General features: G+C 47.0%; 1 protein-coding gene across 5 annotated transcripts in view; it reads right to left on the bottom strand.

Moving 5' to 3' along the window:
• RNF24 (ring finger protein 24) overlaps positions 1 to 22928 on the bottom strand; it is an 87199-nt gene that overhangs the window by 29765 nt on the left and 34506 nt on the right. Inside the window, exon 2 of one of the 5 annotated variants that reach the window (XM_081207460.1) lies at positions 10937 to 11065. The exons of 3 other annotated variants lie outside the window; for them this stretch is intronic. In XM_081207460.1, coding sequence (XP_081063586.1) covers positions 10937 to 11013 — 77 coding nt within the window. In that variant the 5' untranslated portion in view covers positions 11014 to 11065. Of the gene's footprint in view, positions 1 to 10936; positions 11066 to 22928 lie in introns of those variants that run through there. One more of the 5 variants, XM_081207464.1, reaches the window with a different exon arrangement.

The following is a 22928-nucleotide window of genomic DNA, read 5'->3' as shown; positions in this document are numbered from 1 at the left end:
GTGTTTGGGAACAAGCGAGCCGGAGTATTAGGTCTGGACTTGGAGAAAATCCAATTTCAGAGCCTAGCTCCTTTGTCAGAATTGGGCAAGTGGCTGTGTCCTGACTTCACTTAAGTTCGTTAGGAGGACGAATGAGGTAAACATTATAAATGCAGCTTGGTTAACAAATAATTAGCTGCACGCCCCGTGCGAGGGAATGCGCACGTATGTGTTTTTTGGGTGGAACCAACAGGCAAATTTTAGGAGTCCCTGAGCAAAATATCTCTTGCCAGAGCTGTTCTGCAGCTTCCCAACCTCCTGGAATAAAGTTGACCGGTGAAAAAAGGGGGGGAAAGGGGGGGTTTCTGTGTCTACTGACACAGGAATACGCACCCTACTTGGCATGCATTCAACTCACAGTAAGACAACATGGCCCTCCAGATGTTTTGAGACTACAATTCCCATCATCCCTGACCACTGGTCCTGTTAGCTAGGGATCATGGGAGTTGAAGGCCAAAACCATCTGGAGGGCTGAGGTTGAGGAAGCCTGTCCTAGAATCATGGAACTGGAGGGGACCCCAGGGTCATCTAGTCCAACCCCACTGCAATGCAAAAATTTGAGCAGGAAGTGGGGGCCTCCCAAGCAGACTTTACCCCTGCCATGTGGGAATCCCTTGCAGACGGCCACAGTGCCTAGAGACAAGCAGTTAGGTTATGCATCCACAGCAGTGGCCAGAGGAGGAATGACCGGTGGGAGGAGTGCAGAGAGAATGAACTCCCTGGTGCATCTGCAGCAACACAGCCAGACACCTTCCTCTGCCCCAGCTGCAACAAAACATGTCTCTCCTGTATCGGTCTCTGCAGCCACAGCAGGCGCTGCAAGTTCCAAAGCTTGACTTCACCCGCAAAGGCGCACTCCTCCGTTGTCTCACGAGACAGACGGATGCAAACAAGAAGTTGCCAGGTTCTGACTGCAGTGCCAAGTTAAAGAGGAGGGTGGGAAACCCGGGCGAGGCCTCCGTCGTGGGTCATACCGCACTTGGCTGTGTGTTGAGAGAATGCCTGGTCTGGTGAGGTGCCCCCATGGGATGTCTGCAAGCAGGTCAAGCGAGGGCCAAAACACTCTCCCTGCTTGCAAGACCCAGAAGTTAGTATTCAGAGGCAGGATGTAGAGGGGGGTGTTTAGGGGTAACTTGCCGATCAGAAGGTCGGCAGTTCGAATCCCCGTGATGGGGTGGGCTCCCGTTGCTCGGTCCCTGCTCCTGCCAACCTAGCAGTTCGAAAGCACGTCAAAGTGCAAGTAGATAAATAGGTACCTCTCTGGTGGGAAGGTAAATGGCGTTTCTGTGCGCTGCTCTGGTTCGCCAGAAGCGGCTTAGTCCTGCTGGCCACATGACCCAGAAGCTGTACACCGGCTCCCTCGGCCAATAAAGCGAGCTGAACGCCGCAACCCCAGAGTCGTCTGCAACGGGACCTAATGGTCAGGAGTCCCTTTACCTTTACCTGGTTCAGTTGACCTGGGCACAGAGCCTCAGGGATGTCGTTGGGGAGGCCACAGCTATGATTTAGAATCGGGGTGGATTTGATTTAAACCAAATCAATTGAAATCACAATTTAAATCACAATTTGAATCACTAGTCAATAAGACTGCTCTGCCTCCTTTCTTCTAGCAAATGTTTTGTGCCACTGGGGAAGTGGTAATTCTGTATTGATTTGTTTTGGATGTTGTATGTGATGCCAATAAAGGTTTTATGATACGATTTAAATCTTTTTTCTTTTTTTTTTACAGAAAGAGTCATTCTTGCTGGTATAATCTTAATATTTACAACCAGATGAAGGTTTCATTTTTGGAATAATAAATTTTCAGAGTAGTTTTTGCAGTTCTATCAAAAATTACTGATTTGGTTATGCTATTAGAAACACATAGACAGATAATTATGAAATTATTGTGAGGCTTAATAAGTTAACTGTTAATATATGGACAACTTTTCTGCTGTACTTTATTGGAAGGAAAAAAATAATCACTTACTTAATAACAATATAAACAATTTACCATATTTTTCGCCCCATAGGGCACACCAGCCCATAGGGCGCACCTAGATTTTTTTTTGGGGGGGAATCAAGGAATTTTTTTTTATTCCCCCCCCCAGCTGCGGGGCTGGGGCGGGGGAAGCCTGAGCTTTTAAAAACGCACCTACCGTAGTTTTGCTTCGTGATCAGCAAAAGGGGACCTTCAGGGACAGCCTCTCTAGCCTCTGTGGGGCAGCGCACTCCGCTGCCCTGCAGAGGCTTTGCGCAGCCATCCCCAAGCTAGAAGAGGGAGATGGAGCGCTCCGTCTCCCTCTTCTGTCTTTAGGGACAGCCTCCCTAGCCTCCGTGGGGCAGCGGCTTGCGGATATCTGCCCGAATCAGGCTGCTATCCGCAAGCCTAGGGAGCCCGCGGGAAGTCGTGCCGGGAAGTCGCTCCGCCTCCCCACTGTCCCCCGAGCTTGTGGGGCTGGCGGTGGGGAGAAGCGCACTTCTCCCCACTGCCAGCCTCCAAACCAGGTCGGGGAATAGCGGGATGGTGGCGCTCCGCCTCCCCACTGTCCCCCGAGCTTGTGGGGTGTCCGATATCTGCACGAAGCCCGGGGCACGCTGTGCAGCGTGCCCAGGCTTTGGGATGCAGGCTGCTATCCGCAAGCCTTGGGAGCCCGACGGGAACTCCCGCGGAGCTCCCAAGACTTGCGGATAGCTTCCTGATGCTTGGAGAGCGAGAGGAGTCGGTGCGCACCGACCCCTCTTGCTCTCCAGGCTTCAGCAAAAACCTGCATTCACCCCATAGGACGCACACACATTTCCCCTTCATTTTTGGAGGGGGGAAAGTGCGTCCTATAGGGCAAAAAATATGGTAAAACAATAACGTTATAGCATATGTATCCATGTTTGTTAACTGATGTGGTTAAACATTTTTTTAAAAAACCAACAACCTTAAGACTGAGTTTTAGCAACACGAAGAACTTAAAACAAATCCTTATTTCCTGATGAATAGCCTTTGCACTATAATGTAACTTAACAAGGAAACTATCTTTAGAAAGATTTTTCCTCCAAAAGCATTTTATTTTAAAAATCCGATTTAAATTTAAAAAAAAACTGATTTAAATTTTTAAAAATCCAATTTAATTTTTTTTAAAAAACTGGATATTTTTTATTTTGTTAAAAAATAATAATTGATTTTTTATCCACCCTGTTTAGAATGGTGCACGAGAGGGAGGGGGGTGCTGAACTTTGGCGTCGCACAAGGCGCCACTGAAATTTGCAACCTCGGGGTCACCTGCTGTAGCTGGGCGGCTCTGATCTTGGAAGGAGCACAAAGCCATTGCGATGACTAGTAGCCATTGACAGCTGTATCTCCCCCTGAATTGGGCTAATCCTCCTTTGAAGGCAGCCAGGAGGAGACAAAACGGGATTCTCTTTTCTGCACTTTGCATCTGTTGGAAGTTGCAGGAGAACAAGGAAAAAACTGAAAGGAAGGGAAACTTGGCACGAAAACCGCAGACACGGCTCGAGAAGAATGGAAGATTGCCTGCTGTGGGTCTGAAGGGCCCTGCCCTTGCCTCTCTCCACCTGGCTTGGGGTGGGCTCCTCTTTTAAATTGTTTTTAATTTTTATCTGTGTTGTTTTAAATGAGACCATCTTGGCTGTGAGCCCTGCGCCTTGCCTGGCTGGCCCTTTCCCATCTGGCCTGGGAGAGTGGAGTGCGGACTGACTCCAGCTACAAAAGCTGAGGCTGTCGAACAGATTCTTGGGCTGGAGCATTGTTTATGGGGGGTTGAGAGAGCTTGTTGCTGTTACTGATATTATTGACAGCCAGCTTTATCTGTTGATGGACGGCCGCCCTGACTCGCCCCCGGACACACTGACCGGATGCTTGGAAGCTGTGGCTGGATGGCTGCGTGGGAGCCGGTTGAAGTTAAATCCTTCGAAGACAGAGGTCCTCTGGCTGGGTCGCGATGGCATGGGGTTGGGGGGCCAACTCCCATCTCTTGCAGGGGCTCAATTAGTGCCAGCGCCTTCTGCCAAGAGCTTGGGTGTAACCTTCGACGCCTCCCTTTTCATGAAGGCGCAGGTTGCGGCCACAGCAAAGGTGGCATTTTTCCATCTCCGCCGTATTAAGCAGTTGGTCCCTTACCTTTCTCACCCTGTCCTGGCCAGAGTGATCCACGGTCACCTCCAGGCTTGACTATTGTAAATCGCTCTACGCGGGGCTGCCCTTGAAGCTGACCCAGAAACTCCAGCGGGTGCAGAATGCCGCGGTGAGGCTCCTTATGGGGTCTTTGCCGCGGGATCACATTCATCCAGTGCTTTACCAACTGCACTGGCTCCAGTCAGGTTTAAGGTGCTGTTTTTGACCTTTAAAGCCCTATGCGACTTGGACCCACATACCTACAGGACTGCGTCTCCAGGTATAACCCGCGGAGGACCTTAAGGTCCACAAACGACAACACCTTGGAGGTCCCAAGTCGCAAGGTGGTTAGATTGGTCTCATCTCGGGCCAGGGCCTTTTCAGTACTGGCCCCGACTTGGTGGAACGCTCTGTCACGGGAGACCAGGGCCCTGCGGGACAGCTTTCCACAGGGTCTGCAAGACAGAGCTGTTCCGCCTGGCCTTTGGTTTGGACTCAGTCTGACCCTTATGTTTCCCTCCCCTTATGGTTTTCATCTATGGGCTACTATTAAAATGAGGCTGCATTTTAAATTATATTTTAACCTGTATTTTAAATTGGTTTTTAAATTTTTTTATTGTAATTTTACTGGTGTTAGCTGCCCTGAGCCCGGCTCTGGCCGGGGAGGGTGGGGTATAAATAAAAATTTATTGTTATTATTTATTATCATATCTATAATCTTAGATCTTATTTACGTGGAAATTGTTTCCATTTGCTTGTGTACGTTTTCATGTGCTTTATTTATCATTTATGACTTCTGCTATGTTTGTAATTATGTAAAGTTTGTCGTGTTTTAAGCCGCTTTGAGCATAGTTTCAAGTATGGAAAGGTGGCAAACAAAACGATGATGATGATGATGATAATGAAGACTGAAACAGCTACGTTTTAAAAACGAAAAGCCAAATTGACACTGCAAACAACCCACATTTGTGGCATGCTTCCGAAGGAATAAGCAGCTGCGGAGGATCGGGGCTGGGGCCAGGGGTGCGAGAACAGTTTGCTCAAGGTGGGGCAAAGGTGTGTTTTGTGTGCGCTCGGCCTGGTGTTTGCTCGCCTCAGTTGCCTAATCTTCCACATAATACATCCCTGCAGCTTTATCACTGCTCTTTTATGAAGTGGGCTGTGCCGGATTTATGTATAAGCCAAACAAGCTATAGCTTAGGGCCTTACTCCCTTGGGGGCCCCCCAAAAATGTAAAGGGAAAAAACCTGGGTGTACATTTCCAAAATATAAGATAAAAAACCAATAAAATAAAACCTACATACAGCAGCAGTGTTTCGTGTTGTGTTGGCTCCTATATGATGTACATATTTCACTTCTCCTACCTAGGCAGTTATCTTTCCACAAGGCTCAACATTGATGCTTAATTGATGCGACAAAAAACAGCATAAAATACAGTATAAAACGTGAATAACAATAAATTCAGAATTCAAAAATCAATTTAGGGAGGAAATCCATCCAATAAACATTAGATGATCACCACGGCTAGCTGGCTAAATGAGTCCTACTTGGGCCAGCGAGGAGACCAGGGGAGAATTAGCTGTGGGATCCCAGAGCAGGTAATCTTCATAAAAAGGGGAGGGGGAGGGAAAGAAGGGGAACAAAAGATCAGGCTAAGTTCAAATTGAAAGCCAGGTGGAATAGCTCCGTCTTACAGGCCCAGCGGAAGGAGGTTAAATCCTGCAGGGTCCTGGTCTCATGGGACAGAGCATTCCATCAGGTCGGAGCCACCACTGAGAAGGCTCTGGCCCTGGTGGAAGATAATCTGACTTCCTTAGGGCCCGGGACCTCTAAACTATGATTATTCATGGACCTTAAGGTCCTCTGTTTCAGGTTCCAGACAACCAGCACATCCCACTTTGCTGCCACAACCTTCATGTTCCAGCAAACAACCCGTTTCTTTCCTTTAGATCGTGAGACAAAGATGCTTGTCTGACCGCTTTCCCTGGGAGGGACACCCACTCTCTGCCGCTGAATCTTAGCAAACGTCAGCTGGGTTTTCCGCAAGGGGACATTTGTTCCAATTCCGCACTAAAGAGCAGGTTTTCTCGGGGAAAGCACCGAGAGGCAACTGGAAAAAAGGTCTCAAGACACAGATCTTGGACACATGCTTTCTAGGTACGGAACAAGCGGGAGTGCCGGCGAGCCCTCGGTGCTAGACGGGCCACGTGTTTCCGTCGTCAGCCAAACACCACGCAAAGGAAGACAGAGAAATCAAGAAGCACAACTCTGTCTGCAATTATGCAAACATAAAGGCTCTATTTAAAGACACAGACACTTGGTGGAATGTAAATATCTTATTTTGTCGTTGGGAAGCTCGATATAATTGCCTCCAAAGTTGTGTGAGGTGCGTTTATGTTGCAGCACAGAGCTCGATCCTCGGGCAAGGTCTCCCACCCCCTACAAAACCTCTGGGTATAGGGCAGAATACAAATCCAATAAATAATAACAATAAAACGAAACAGAGAAGATAATACCACTACTAAACTACATCGCCGGCCTGTCGTGAGGATTACCTAAAAGTGATGTTATGTACAGCACTCTAGAGTGCTCCATAAACACTAAGAATTATGATGGAGAAGTCAGAAAAATTTAGGTTTTGCAAAATCTAAATGAAAATATACTTGCGACATGCCCAGACATTGTTTGTGGGGCATAAATACTGCCTATACCCAGGAAATATCTAGGCATTAACGGCAAACAGAGTAAAGCGTCTTTAATAACCAAATCCATTCAGCTGTTCTATGAACAGCAGGGATTTCCAGATTCTGAACACAAAACAAGGCAGAATTCTCACTAGGACAAATTAACCCTTGGCAGTGTCTGTCTGCTCCCCTCAAAAAATAAACCTCCTGCCCGATTATCGTCTTCTAACACAGGCTGTCAGGAGTTCTTCCCAAGGGAGACCCTGCCCCACCTTCTGAAACATGTTTTCTTTTCCCTTTAAAAAAATGCTTCTTAAAATATGCTTTAAAAAGCCGAGAATGAAAGAAACACTCAGAAATGTACTCCGTTGCGACCTGCGGGATCGTTCTCTTCTGAGTCACATTCTTCAATATGCTCTTTAGGAGATAACGTTTAAATAAAGAGTGCCAAAATGCCCCGGGAGAAAGACCAGCCAAATATTTCTGCGACCATTTCAGAGATAATTTTGCCTTTGGCCAGAGGCAAGAGATTAAGAGGCTTTTTAAAAAAACAACAACCAGATACCGACAAGAAAGCATATTTCCACACATTACTGGCTGAAGAGTCAAAACTTTTCCAAGTTTTTCCTCTGCAAGGCAGCTGTTGAGAAAGGAGAGATTTAAAGTGGAAGAGGCTATATTCTTGACGGTTAATAGTTTAGAAGAAGAAAACAAATGACTGGAGGGTGGAATTTTGCCCTCTATTATGCTGGCTGCGGCTGATCCAAAATATTTGGGAAGCAACAGGCCAGAGAAGGCTGCCCTAATGCCAAGAGGCTGTGCAAAAGCCCAACCCACTTTTGCCATAAGCACCACCTACACAGCGTGATGTCATCACCACCACCCATGCTGTGATGTCATGCTCTGATGTCATTATCACCACCACACAGGGAAAGGCGGCTTCTGTTTATTACGAAGTTGCAAATCGTCTTAACAAGTCCTCCGAGATCTCAACAACGAAACCGATAATTGAAGATTGAGCAACAGGAAAATAAATGTAATCCGTTTGTTAGAAGGTCAGTGTTTCAATCCATCAATAGTTTAAATCAATAGTTCAATACTTGGGACCAGTGAAAGCACAGCTCCCCTTCGCACTTTTCACAGAATGAACATGTTGGAAATATGTCAACAGTATATAAAGAGGCTCAAAGTTAAACCCTGATTTGAGGACTGAACTCACATTGCGTAAGGTCTCAAGATGCTGATTCGAACCCCAATAACTGCTTTTCTGGATCAGATCAAGACCCACAGGAGACCAGTATCCTGCCTCCAACAGTGGTCAGCCGTTGACATACTCAAAATGTCTCTTTTTTCCCTTCCTTGCCTCCAGTCCTGTCATCTGTCCCCCCACCCTGCAAACTGCCTCCATTCTTTTTCCTTGGCTCCCCTCAGCTTTGTATGTCAGCAAATGACTATTGGGGTGGGTGAGGCGAAAGTCAGCAGTCACAGAATCCCAGAGTTGGAAGGGTCATCTATTCCAACCCTCTGCAACGAAGAAATCTCAACTAAAGCATTCATGACAGGTGGCCATCCAAACTCTCCTTAGAAACCTCCACGGATCACAATCTGTTTCAGGGGAAGTTGACACACCTCTGCAGGAAAGATAGGACTGCTGGCCTATGAGGAAGATCAAAAGGAGAGGAAGAAAGATACCAAAACAGCTCAACAGTGGCAGAGAGGAAAATTACAGCAGGGTGCAAGACTGCAAGAAGTAAGAAACACTGAAAGCCATATTGCATGAACCACAACACAGAGAGACAACAACAGAGTCGGGGATGCCCAAGGCGAATGTTTGGGATATACACAGCCCTAACATTGATTTCCTGCGGTTGCTTTTAAAAACCTGGCTTGAGGTTCCATTGTGGTCAGCGTCGAACCCTGGAAACTTAGCTTCTTACGCTAAAAAGATACCTGACAACTGAGTGTCAGCCACCTTCTGATTGGCATCCGACTGTCTCGGGAGACAACAGAGGAGTGCGTCTTTGGGGGTGAAGTCAAACTGTTGGAACTTGCAGTGCCTGCTGTGGCTGTAGAGAACAATACAGGAGAGACATGTTTTGTTGCAGCTGGGGCAGACAAAGGGGACCGGTTGTGTTGCCGCAGATGCACCAGGGAGTTCATTCTCTCTGCACTCCTCCCTGCGGTCATTCCTCCTCCGGTCACTGCCCGACTCGACTCTCTCCCTCCAGGCACCGCACAAGGGATTCTCACATGGCTGATGTTGCCAGCCATGTTGTCATGTTTGCAGACGTCTTTGAAACGCAGAGTTGGTCTGCCAACAGGCCTGGTGCCTGAAGCCAGCTCCCCATAAGAGCCCATCTTTGGGGATCTTGCCATCTTCCATTCTGAGAACATGACCAAGCCAGCGCAGATGTCGCTGAGACAGAAGTGTGAACATGCTGGGCTTGGGAGAGCACATCTTTGCGGGGGACTCTGTCCTGCCATGTGCTGCTCCTGGCGGTTCTAATCTGCCCACAACTCACTTCCATAAAGCTGCGTGCTCAACATCTAAACCTGGTAGACCTTCATCTTGGAATTGGACGTTAGCATCGCATTCTCCCATGCCCTTTTGGAGATGCGAGCTGTCGCTGCCTTGCCAATCTGCTTGTCCAGCTCAGCATCCATGGAGAGGAAGAGAAAATCATTGACCACCTCAAGCGTGTGGTCAACAATGCTGATGCGTGGAAGGCTGGAGATGTCCTGAGGTAGGTCTTTGTCAGGCTGATGGTGGGGCCAAATTCTCTGCAGGCTTGGGCAAAACACCTTCTGTATTTCAAAATTCACATGCATCTGCTTAGCCCAAACCAGAGGAACTGGTACCTTCCTGGGAAAGGAGGCAACATCAACCTCAGAACCTAGCGGTTTGATCAAAACGCTTGAAAACACCTGTTAGGGTCCGCATGCCTGTTTCTCTGCCATTTAGTATTCCATGTTAGATCTGCACTAGGGGTGGACAACTTGACGCTCATCAATATCTAGTTGGACTACAACTCCCATCATCCCTAACCATTGGCCACACTGGATGATGGAAGTTGGGAGCCCAGCGTTGGTCTGGCTCTGGACCACCAGAGAGCCAGTGTGGTGTCGTGGTTAAGAGCGGTAGACTCGTAATCTGGTGAACCGGGTTCGATTCCCCGCTCCTCCACATGCAGCTGCTGGGTGACCTTGGACTAGTCACACTTCTTTGAAGTCTCTCTGCCTCACTCACCTCACGGTGTGTTTGTTGTGAGGGAGGAAGGGAAAGGAGATTGTTAGCTGCTTTGAGACTCCTGAAGGGGAGTGATAAAACGGGATATCAAATCCAAGCTCCTCTTCTCCTCCAGAAGAAAAAGCACAAGCAAATTAAATGCATGCAAAAGCAAGCCTGTCCATCTGAAGGAAAGCAAAACACAGACACAAGGGAAAGAAAACCACTTTGCCACAAAAAAATCCCCAGCCAAATTCCAACCACATTTCCCACTCTCAGCCCTGGGGGAGAGTAAAGACAGACCCTACCTTTGGCTAAAACATTAAAAATAACATTCCTCGATGAATACAGAAACCTGCAAATGAAGGAGGGACATTCCTTTGAGGAGGCAAGAATCTACTCCAGAAAAGCTGAAGGCGTAACAAATTAATCTTTAAAAGTGCTACAGGACTCTGGGCTTGTTTCGCTGTCACAGATTAACATGGCTATCCCTTTGGAAAACAAAATGACAACGCAGGATTGGTGCAGTGACCCATCTTCAGCAAAGTGCCCTCCCCCTAGCTGCCTGAACAGTTTGGGAGGTAATTGACTAAGTTTTTAGAATTCAGAATAGGCCCATTGAAATGAATGAACAAGTTAGGTCCATTGATTTCAATGGGTCTTCTCTGAATACAAGTTAGCTGAATACCACCCTTTGCGTTTGCAGAAAACTGGAAAGGAACAGCTGTTGCGCACAGGGAAATACAGTTTTCCATGTAGGATTTCCTTAGATTTTTAGCACCGGACAGAGAGAGTGCCTCAAAACCCAAAAGAATTACGGGAGAAGGAAAAGATAAGAAACAAAATAAGGAAAGTCTAAGGGAAATCAGAGATGAAATGTACCTCATTTGAACCGGCTTGAGACTTGTAATGTGAGGGTCATGGGTTCGAGTCTCACCTAGGTCAAAAGATTCTTGCATTGCAGGGGGGTTGGACTAGATGACCCTCGCGGTCCCTTCCAACTCTACAATTCTGTGAAAAGGAAATAATTGTGCATGTGTTGTGTGTTGGTGTGCGACAGAGAGAGAGAGAGAGGGAGAGAGAGAGAGATTTGTTGGTTCCAAGAAATGTCAAAACGCTGGCCAAGAATACACCACAAATGTTATTTAAAGAAGAAGGGGAAAGTTCAGAGAGGCTTAGCTCCAGCTGGTAGTAATTTCTAAGTAACTATTTTTTAACTTGAGCAAAAGGGGCGTATGGGAGGAGAGGCAGCGGAGAGGCTTTAAGTCGGCTCACATCCTAGGATATAATTTTTAGGTTTTCAATGGGGGGGTTGGGAGACTCCCCGGTTAAAAAGGCAACACGGCAACAACATGAGGTTTCAACATGGGGTTCATGTATGGGATTTCTGCCAGGGCGAAACGGCTGCCCAGAACAGAGCTAATAATATCTAATCCTCAATCATCCCAAAATGCTACGTTATGTTCCCACTGGTCGATGCCAAGACCCAGATCCTATTCTCTCCCCCAGGGGGAAGCAAGACGAGAGATTCTCAGCGTGGTTTCGCAAAACACAGTGCCGGCAAGAACCGAGGGAAACGGCGGAAGGCGGACAAAGGGAGAGCTTCTTCACTCAGTGTCCAGTTAAACGAATTTCCGGAAGCCAAAAGCCACGCAGAATGAAAAATACAACTTGAGATCTGCCTGGTCCCCAAATGGCGACTAGGCATTCTGTTTTGGTGACTGTAAGCCTGGCTTAAAGAGCTGTTTGGCACCTAGCTTATACAGCTGAGTTAATAATAATAATAATAATAATAATAATAATAATAATAATAATAATAATAATTTATTTATATCCTGCCCTCCCCAGCCGAAGCCGGGCTCAGAGCGGCTAACAACAATAAAAGCAACACAGCATTCTAAAATCAATTCATTCTAAAATCAATTCAGAATCAAATTAATGGCAACCATTGGGCTAGAGTTCTATGAGGATTACCAAAGGAGGGGGTCAGACTGTGACTTGGCCAAAGGCCTGGTGGAACAGCTCTGTCTTGCAGGCCCTGCGGAAAGATGTCAAGTCCCGCAGGACCCTAGTCTCTTGTGACAGAGCGTTCCACCAGATTGGGGCCACGGCCGAAAAAGCCCTGGCTCTGGTTGAGGCCAGCCTAACCTCCCTGTGGCCCGGGACCTCCAAGATGTTTTTGTTTGAAGACCGTAAGGTCCTCTGTGGGACATACCAGGAGAGGTGGTCCCGCAGGTACAAGGGTCCTAGGCTGTACAGTGGTACCTCGGGTTAAGAACTTAATTCGTTCCGGAGGTCCGTTCTTAACCTGAAACTGTTCTTAACCTGAGACACCACTTTAGCTAATGGGGCCTCCTGCTGCCGCCGCGCCACTGGAGCACAATTTCTGCTCTCATCCTGAAGCAAAGTTCTTAACCCGAGGTAATATTTCTGGGTTAGCAGAGTCTGTAACCAGAAGCGTCTGTAACCTGAGGCGTCTGTAACCTGAGGTACCACTGTATAGGGCTTTAAAGGTTAAAACCAGCACCTTGAACCTGATCCTGTACTCCTCCGGGAGCCAGTGTAGCTGGTATAGCACCGGGTGAATGTGATCCTGCGGTGAGGACCCTGTAAGGAGTCTTGCTGCAGCATTCTGCACCCACTGGAGTTTCTGGGTCAGTCTCAAGGGCAGCCCCACGTAGAGTGGGTTACAATAATCAAGTCTGGAGGTGACCGTCACGTGGATCACAGTGGCTAGGTCAGGGCGAGAGAGGTAAGGAGCCAACTGCTTAGCCAACTACATTCAAACACACTTGGCCTGTGTGTGGTCCTTCTTTGTTGTCCCCCCGCCCCCCTTCCTGCCTTGACCACTTATGATCAGGAGGAGAGACTATGCAACCAGGACAGAAAAGTTACCCATTTACCAGCTGGCCGATTTGGAAACGGCGCTGTAAAAGTTGCAACACCGTCCGGCCGCACTGACGAAATGCAAATAGCGAGGGAGAGAGAGGAGGAGGGAGGGAGGGGACGCATTGACCAATGTCCTGCACAGGCAGGGCACGACCATCTCCACCCCAAACCTCCGAATGACAGGTTCACCAAAAGGCTATCTCCAGGGCAACTTTGGCCCTGTTGGAAGCTGGGTTTGCATCACGCTCTGCGTTTGCGTTCATCCACCTCCAACACCCCCGAAAATGCATGCGCAGCAAACCCAGCAGCTGATCAATTTAAGGCCACAGTCACATGGTGCATTTAAAGCACTATGATGTCACTATAATAACAACAACAATAATAATATACCGCTTCTCGCAGGGAGGGAACTGCCAGAAGACCCTTGCCGCTGGACCTCAGTGTCCGGGCTGAATGATGGGGGTGGAGACGCACCTTCAGGTATACTGGGCCGAGGCCATTTAGGGCTTTAAATGTCATCACCAACACTTTGAATTGTGCTCGGAAACGTACTGGGAGCCAATGTAGGACCGGTGTTATATGGTCTCAGCGGCAGAGAAGCGAAGTTACAGGGAACCAGGCAGAGGGCCTTCTCGGTAGTGGCGCCCGCCCTGTGGAATGTCCTCCCATCAGATGTCAAAGAAATAAACAACTATCTGACATTTAGAAGACATCTGAAGGCAGCCCCGGTTAGGGAAGTTTTTAATGTTTGATGTTTTATCGTGTCCTTAATATTCTGTTGAGCTGCCCAGAGTGGCACAGCCAGATGGGCGGGGTATTAATAATAATAATAATAATAATAATAATAATAATAATAATCCAAACGCAGTTGTAAAAGGCAGCTTTTGGAGTGTAGGTCTAGATCTGGAAAAGCCTTTTTATAAAAAGCGTATAGGAGTCACCAAAATAAAGGAAATGTTTGTGCTTTGCAGGATATTTGTGTCATGGATTTTGTTGGAAAGTTACAAACAGCTCTTAATTAATCATAAATAAATAAAAAATACTGAGTAAGATATGGAACAGAGCCAGGCTTCATTGGCTTTTTTTTGGCACATTAGTATTAGACATTTTGGAAAGCTATTTCCATGCTGAGAGGTGCAATCCCAGACCCACTTCTATGGGAGTAAGCCCCACTGAATTCAGTAAGACTTAACTTCTGAGCAGACAAAGTTAGGGTTGCGTTGCTTATCTCTGTGCAACGAGCCTTAATGGTTCAAAGGTTTCAGTATTTCAGACATTACAAAAAGACCCTTCTGAAACAGAGACTACAAACTATCCCTGGTCCTAGTCTGATACTCTAAGCACTGCAGCACACTGTTTCCACATGCTTCATGGTTGAAAACGGCGCATCCATTGCAACAAATATTCACACTGTTAGGGGTATTTTTACTGCTCCTCTTTGTTCTTAAAACTGTATTTCATCGTATTACAATCTGAATTCTGTGGAAGTTGAATGGTAATGCAATATATAATAAAAGAAACAGAAATACAATTAAAAATCCCACAGTACCTAGCACAGCAGTGCATTACAAAAAAATCCCTTTAAGTGGTCCACTGAGAGAGACCCTTAGCAATTTTCAAGTGGTCCGTGGAGGAAAAAAGTTTGGGTACTAGTGATGGAAAACCTCTCCCTTGAACAGCTCTATACATGCTTTATGTACGAATAAATTCCTACTTGATTTATTTGCTCAGGCAACGCAAGCTGAAGAGCCGGTGATGAAAATAAAATTGACCATTCAAGGACAACTGACCGCATGGCAAGAGGTCAGCTTCACCGTGGCAGTGAAAAAACATAGAGATGCACTTTCCAGGAAGAAAATAAGAGTTAATTTGAATATGTTTGTCTGTTTAAACAGCCTGTGACCCAAGTCCGATTGCAATGGCCATTATTTACACAATAAACTAATATTGATCTTGAGAATCAAAGAGGTGTAACACTTAACCGTGGTTTGTTTTCCGTAACGGTTGAGGGCTGTGCCTGAATACCTAAACCGGGGACGGAGACCCCTTTTCAGCTAGAATCATAGAACTGGAAGGGACCCCAAGAGGCATCTAGTCCAACCCCCTGCAATGTCCATGGGCCACATTCCCTTTCTGGGTAATTCTCTGGGGGCCGCATGTCAAGAGTGGGTGGGGCCAGAGGAAAAGTGGCTGGAGGTGTTAATTTTACCTTTGTACAGTAGGCTACTGTACAGTGGGGAATAAAGGGTGTTAGAGGAGGGGTAGCAACTCTGGTGACGGGCACATCATGCACCTTCTAGGGTAGTTTGTCTAACTTTGATGCCTACCCTGCACTCAGGTCTCACCTGTGGCTCCTGGAAGCTGCCAGGATGCGACAGCAGCCACATCTAGGGAACGGCTTCAACTGGCCGGCTAAACCAGGTGAGGGTAGCCGATGGGTCTCAAACCCTCAGGGAGCGAGGGAATTTACCTGCATGCAAAGACAGGGTCCTGGCGGACTGACCAGATGAGACCAAGAATGGGTCCAATGGTCAAGCAGGCAGTTCTGCGTGTCCCATAGAGGGAAGTGAGGGGCAGATGGGGAACTATCAACCTGGGGAAGTAGCCCATCTAGGTGAAGGAAAACTCTCACCCTAAACTTTCACTGCCTTGCAGGACATCTTCAGGAGGAGAAAATGCTGAGGAGTAAACTCTACACAAATCTGGAGTCCCTAAGGCGGTTGGATGGCACCTTGTACGTCTCCTTCCAGCAACTCCTGGTGTCAAAAGCATTCCTCTGCTTTCCTTTGGAGCCCATCAGTGAGGCTGAGAGGGAGGCCTTGTCTTCTGGGCAGCCCAGGACTTCCATGTACCCTGCCCAGGCTTGCACCCCGGGGAAGTCACCTCAGTGCTGTTAATGCAGTATAGCCATACCTCGGGTTGAATATGCTTCAAGATGAGCGCTTTTGGGTTGCGCTCCACAGCAACCCAGAAGTAACGGAGCGCGTTACTTCCGGGCTTCACCGCTCGCGCATGTGCAGACGGTCAAAATGATGTCACGCGCCTCTACAGCAGCAGCAAGAATCCTTATCGCAAAGCATTGGAAGACACAAGATCTACCCACCTTGGAAGATTGGCAGATGCAACTAATGGACTATATGGAGATGGCAGAAATGACTGGCAGAATCCGAGACCAGGGAGAAGAGTCAGTGGAAGAAGATTGGAGAAAATTTAAAATTTATTTGCAGAAACACTGTAAAATTTATGAATGTTAAACGACATTGAAATAATTTCAGGGGTTCTAGCAACAAAGTAAAATGTAAGATTGGAATAATAATAGATAAATTGTTTGGATATGAATTTGCTGAACAAATTTCTAAAAAGGGATACAAGAATGGGAGATGTGAGGAAGTCTGGAAAAGTAGTTAATTGAAGATGAGAAATTAAGAAAGAGGGAATTTTTTGTTTCTTTTTGTTATTACATGTGTTTCTATTTCTTTTTTTCTGTTTAATCTTAGTCATTTTGTATTGTATTGTTTTTTGTGATTTTGTATGTTTACTGTTTTTGTATGTTTATCTCATTGTGAAAATTTAATAAAATATTTATTTAAAAAAATATGATGTCACGCGCATGTGCGGAAGCGGCGAATCGTGACCCGCGCAGATGTGGGTTGCGTTTGCTTCAGGATGCGAACAGGGCTTCGCAACCCACAGCGGCACGTCTGCACATGCACGGGTAGCGATTCTGCGCTTCTGCGAATGCGCAAAACGCGATTTAATGCATCTGCTCATGTGCAAGCGCCGAAACCCAGAAGTAACCTGTTCTGGTACTTCCGTGTTTCGGCGGGTCCGTAGCCCAAAAAAACGCAACCTGAAGCGTCTGTAACCCGAGGTATGACCGTAGTTTGATTTCACCCCTGGAAGCTCACTCCACTGTCTCTTCAGATGGATGGATGCCAACAACAGCAGTAGGCTAGTTCCTATAAACACCCCTCTCCACACAAGGAATCACAGAATTGTAAAGTTGGAAGAGACCACAAGGGTCATCTAGTCCAACCCCCCTGCAATGCAGGAATCTTTCACCCAATTTGGGTCTCGAATCCATGACCCTTACCTTAGGATAAGAGTCTTGTACTCTCCGGAAGAGGTATTAGTAAGAGTTTGAAAGCACGTTCCAGGCAGGAAAAAGAAACTCAAGAGTGAGAGGCAGGGCTGGCGACGGGTGTAGCCTGAAGAGCCCTGGGGGCCAGACAGGAATGCCTGGAGGGCCACAGTTAGCCCACAAACCGCCCAGAACCTGAACCATAATTCAGAATTGGTCAGAAAGCAGGATTTGAAGGCATGGTCTGCCATTAGCAAGGGTAAACGTTCCATCTGCCCAGGAAAAGGTATTTAATCATGCATTCTAGCTTTGCAATGTGGAGCGGAATCAACAAACTCAGACTCCATTCCTCTCCCACTCTGTCCCTTGTCCCTGTCCACTTTTCCCTTTCTTTGTTTTCTGGTGATTGGTGGGAAAGGAAGAGATCAAACAGTCATATCCAGTGTTTTGCTTTCATTTATCGCAGGCCTGCCGGGGAACGGCACCGCTTGTGCCATTCAGAAGAAGTCAGGATTGACAGGAATACTGAATAATGGGCAAGGAAAACTTCCCGCTTGCTCTGCGTGATTAGCAGAAGGTCACCACTCCTGCAAGCTGGGGGCTTACGTAACTTGCAATTTCCTTGGTACACCCTCTTCGGTGTGGGAGGAACCGAACAAATTAATTTGGGTCTCTTCGTACAAAGGGATGGGAGTATTGATTTTAAACTGCTAGAATCACTTCTGCTCATCCTTGGAACTGACAGGAGATTATATAACATACAGGAAGGCGAATGAAACCAAGAAGACTTATTGTTCTTTCTACAGGGTCAGCAGTGTATGGGGGAACGGTATGAAGTAACCTCATCCGAGAGAGAGGGACAGGTCTCTGTCCTCGAAAGACTCTGCAGTCTAAAAACGGCCTGGTTTATTAAACAATGGCTTGGTGTTATGCAAAAACCCACCCCAGTGGCTGAACTAGGAACCTTGGCTAGTTTTAACTATGGCTTGGCGTCATGTGCGCACACAGCTTCCTTTCTTAACTACGGTTTGCTTGGCTAACCCAAGCTTGGATGCTCTATTGACTACAAAGGCACAAGCAGCTACAAAACAAAAGAAAACTTTGGAGAAGGTGAGACATGGTTTCTTTGATCATCTGTAGGACAATTGGTGGTTTACGTGATGGTCTGTTAAACAAACCATGGATTAGTGTTACAGTCAAACCTCGGCTCCTGAACACCTCTTGTTTTGGAACATTTTGGCTCCTGAATGTTGAAAACCCAGAAGTAAATGCTCCTGTTTTCAGAAGCTGAATGTCCGACGTGGCTTCCGCTTGAGCACAGGAAGCTCCTGCAGCCAATCGGAAGCCACGCCTTGATTGTCGAACATTTTGGAAGCCGAATGGGCTTCAGGAACGGATTACGTTCGACAACCAAGGTTTGACTGTATGTGTTAAGCAGGCCAACATGCTAGGCCGGGGTGTCTCAAACTTGGGTCTGTTTTTGGACTACAACTCCCATCATCCCTGACCATCCCAGGTCTTGCTAGCTAGGGATGATGGGAGTTGTAGTCCAAAAACAGCTGGAGACCCAAGTTTGGGAAAGCCCTGGGTGAGACAACAAGGAGAGGGGAAAATAAATGTCGCAAGGATTGAATGTACACAAATGCATGCTTTCTTATTCTGATTATAGTTGGGGGAAAGGACGAAATGGCTGTGCCAGGGATGGGGAGGTAGTGACCTTCCACAAAATCCTGGACTCCGACATCCATCAGGGGTGATGGGAATTATAGCGTGGCAACATCTGGAAAACCTCTGGGTTATGCCACTGATGACACAGGAAAGGTGGATACTGTTGAGGGAACTAAAATAAGAGAGAGATGGTCCCTCAAGCAAGCAAAACTGACCCACAGTCCAAACATTAACTCCTCTTTTCAAGTAACTAGATTATGTTTCACATCAATGTTTTTCCTCCTTGTCCCACCTCATTTTAGACACTACGAATGTTGACCTAAGGAGAAAAATATTAACTTACACATGAAACAAACTGGCAGCCTTTCCAGCTTAGAAATGCACGTAGGAAGATGTTTGGATTTGCTTCTACAACAAACACACATTAAAAACAGCTGGCTTACCTTCCCATCCCCCCCCCCTTTTTAAATATTCACCCGTATTTTAAAGAGCACAAAAAAACAGAGAAGTAGAAGCCGCTGTAGCTGACAGGGCAGATACAGAGTGGAAGGGAAGTTGGTGCCGCATGAAAAAATCAATTGCTACAGCTGACTGGGAAAAATAGAAGTACTTTTTCACTGCAGTGAAGATGGATGTAGTCTGCAACACTGCAACTTGTGGGCATCGAAGGTTCGGGAGGTTCCGGATGGAGAAAAGAAAATACTTCACACGGTATATGGTTAAACTAATAATAATAATAATAATAATAATAATAATAATAATAATAATAATAATAATAATTTTATTTATACCCCGCCCTTCCCAGTTCAGAAAACCAGGCTCTGGGCGGCTAACAACAAATTTAAAACACTTTACTTGATACAACAAAAAACAGCTTAAAATACAGTATAAAACATGAATAACAATAAATTCACAATTCAAAAATCAATTTAGGGGGGAAATCCACCCAATAAACATTGGATGATCACCAGGGCTAGCTGGCTAAATTAGTCCTATTTGGGCCAGCGAGGAGACCAGGGGGGAATTAGCTGTGGGATCCCAGAGCGGGTAATCTTCATAAAAAGGGGAGGGGGAGGGAAGATCAGGCTAAGTTCAAATCGAAAGCCAGATGGAATAGCTCTGTCTTACAGGCCCTGTGGAAGGAGGTTAAATCCTGCAGGGCCCTGGTCTCATGGGACAGAGCATTCCACCAGGTTGGAGCCATCACTGAGAAGGCCCTGGCCCTGGTGGAGGATAATCTGATTTCCTTAGGGCCCAGGACCTCTAAACTATGATTATTCATGGACCTTAAGGTCCTCTGCGGGGCAGACCAGGAAAGGAGGTCCCATAAATACTAAGGAACTCCCTGCTGCAGGAGGCAGCGACGGCCAACAACTGGGATGGCTTTAAAAGAGGATTGGACAATTTAATGGAGACGGGGATGGCTACCAATGGCTCCTGGCCAAGTGGCTACGCTCTGCCATTGCGGTCAGAGGCAGAAATGCTTCTGAATATTACTTTCTGGGAACCACAGGGAGAGAGAGCCGCAGGCGGGCTTTTCTGGTGTCCTTACGTTTAAGGGCTTGTGGAACCAGCCCTCCCTTTCCTGAGACTGTATCTGAGCAGCTGTTCCCTCTAATGTAGAATGCAAGAAAAGAAGAGGAAAGCGAAAGAGGAAATCTGCCCCAACCACTAAGCGCAGTGCCCATTACAGTGAAGGAAGCCCAGATGTGTCCCCAGAGGTGTGTTGCGATGCCGAGGAACTGCAGAAAGAACACCGAAGGCTTTGTGACGCACAAAAAGACGGCTTCCTGGCAACCCTGCTTTGTTTCAAATAGGAAGTCCCTAACTCTTACGGTAGCGCAGATAACGTGTGAAGAATGCGTGGGGAGTGTCCGGTGCAATTTAAGAAGTGGCTGGTGACTTTCAGAGGTCGGGGGCAAGATGCCAGCACCTTCCAGAGCATTTTGCCGTGACTAAACAAAGCCAAAGAGAATTACACAGATGACAATAATACACAATGGCAAACGCAGCGCAGCACGGATGACGAAGAATCGACACAAGGTCAGAATCTTTCCTGAGAGCAGAACTTGACCAGGGATGGATAATCGATGTCCCTTGAGGTGTTTGAAACCAGGTCTTCATTCACTTCAGGAGCTATCATTAACCTTCTGCAGTGCGTCATTTGCATTATCTCTTGCGCCTTCTCTTTAGTTGTAATAATAGTTTGACAGACTTGTACTTTGATTTGACGGAATAATGAGATGACGACGGACAGAAATCAACGCCACTGAAAAAAACGCCTTGCCGCAAGTCTTGGCATCCCCCACTTTCCAAGCTGACGACACTCAATGAGGACAGAAATGGGGGGCAGCCCTCGGACTCAATTAGCGATCGCTCTCAGGTGACAGGCCCACCCCTGGCCCTCACGCTGCTGTGTGTATTTCGGAAAACGAAGCATCAAAAAATGAATAAACACCGAGTTCTAAGAGGGAAAGAGCGCCGCCTGAATTATTACTCTCTGGCGCTGAAGGTCTCGAGTTACATGCAAGGTTCTGGGACACAGCCAGCCTATATATTTTCAGAAACGGGGATCAGCCATTGCTTCTTGATCCAAGAATTCTAGGTGCAACCTGATACTTGCAGCATCGGCCAGAGGCCTAATTCTGTCTGCAGTCTCCAACTTGGAGAAGAGTCTACATGGAGACTTCATGCCTGCAATGTCCAGTCTAATTTTTGCACTTTTCTTTTTTCTTTTTAATGTTGTGCTTAATATTTTATTTTCTCATATAAGCTCCAATGAAGGTCCATCTACTGTGGAACAGTTCTTTACTGTAACGGTCAAAGTTTAGAGAGGAACACTGTTGTAGTTGAGATTCCTACATTGCAGGGGGTTGGAATATATGACTCTAGGAGTCCCTTTCCAACTACACAATTCTATGATTCTGCGATTCTATTCTGTGACTTTTTGCTTGGGCAGGTGTTGCCCAACCATAATGATAATAATAATATTATAATAATTTATTATTTGTACCCTGCCCATCTGTCTGGGTTTCCCCAGCCACTCTGGGCAGGTTCCAACAGAGATTAAAAATACATTAAAATGTCACACATTATAAACTTCCCTGAACAGGGCTGCCTTCAGATGTCTTCTAAATGTCAGGTAGTTTATTTCTTTGACATCTGATGGGAGGGCGTTCCACAGGGCAGGCGCCACTACCAAGAAGGCCCTCTGTCTGGTTCCCTGTAGCTTTGCTTCTTGAGGGGAGGGAACCACCTGAAGGCCCTCGGCGCTGGACCTCAGTGTCCGGGCTGAACAAGGGGGTTGGAGATGCTCTTTCAGGTATCCTGGGCCGAGGCAATTTACAGCTTTAAAGGTCAGCACCAACACTTTGAATTGTGCTCGGAAACATACTGGGAGCCAACGTAGGTCTTTCAGGATTTGGGAGTTTCCTTTTTCTTTTATGAACAAGCTTAGCTACTTTTATTATAAGTTAAAGATAAAGGACCCCCAGTGGCGTAGCGTGGGTTGTCAGCACCCGGGGCAAGGCAAGTAATTTGTGCCCCCTAACCCGTGGATTTGCGCCCCCTAATCCGTGGGTTTGCGCCCCCTAACCCTAACCCCAGATGTTGCGCCCGGTGCGGCCGGCCCCCCCTGCACCCCCACGCTATGCCACTGAGAACCCCTGACAATTAAGTCCAGTCGCGAACAACTCTGGGGTTGCGGTGCTCATCTCGCTTTACTGGCCGAGGAAGCAGACGTTTGTCCGCAGACAGTTTTCCCGGGTCATGTGGCCAGCATGACTAAGCCGCTACTGGCGAAACCAGAGCAGCGCACGGAAACGCCGTTTACCTTCCCGCCGGAGCAGTACCTATTTTTCTACTTGCACTTTTACGTGCTTTCGAACTGCTAGGTTGGCAGGAGCAGGGACCAAGTAACAGGAGCTCACTCCGTCGCGGGGATTCGAACTGCCGACCTTCCGATCGGCAAGCCCTAGGCTCTGTGGTTTAGAACACAGCACCACCCGCACCCCCACTTTTATTATAGATATATAAATAACAAAAGAGTTGCCTTGAATCAGAGAGGCATCTCAGCTTCAGTAAGACTGACATATTTGACATTGTAAATCGAACTCGTGGAACAAGCTTGCTAAAAATACTGTCACGGTAGCTATTGTTGGCAGGGTTACAGATGACTTTGCACAAGCCTGTCTACAAAAGGGAACACTGCATGTTTGAAAACGTGACTCCTTCATT

Source organism: Podarcis bocagei (genome assembly GCF_964188305.1).
Source record: "Podarcis bocagei genome assembly, chromosome: 9".
Lineage (NCBI taxonomy): Eukaryota > Metazoa > Chordata > Lepidosauria > Squamata > Lacertidae > Podarcis > Podarcis bocagei.
Note: the sequence above shows the minus strand (reverse complement) of the source record. Positions and strands in the feature narration are given on the sequence as shown.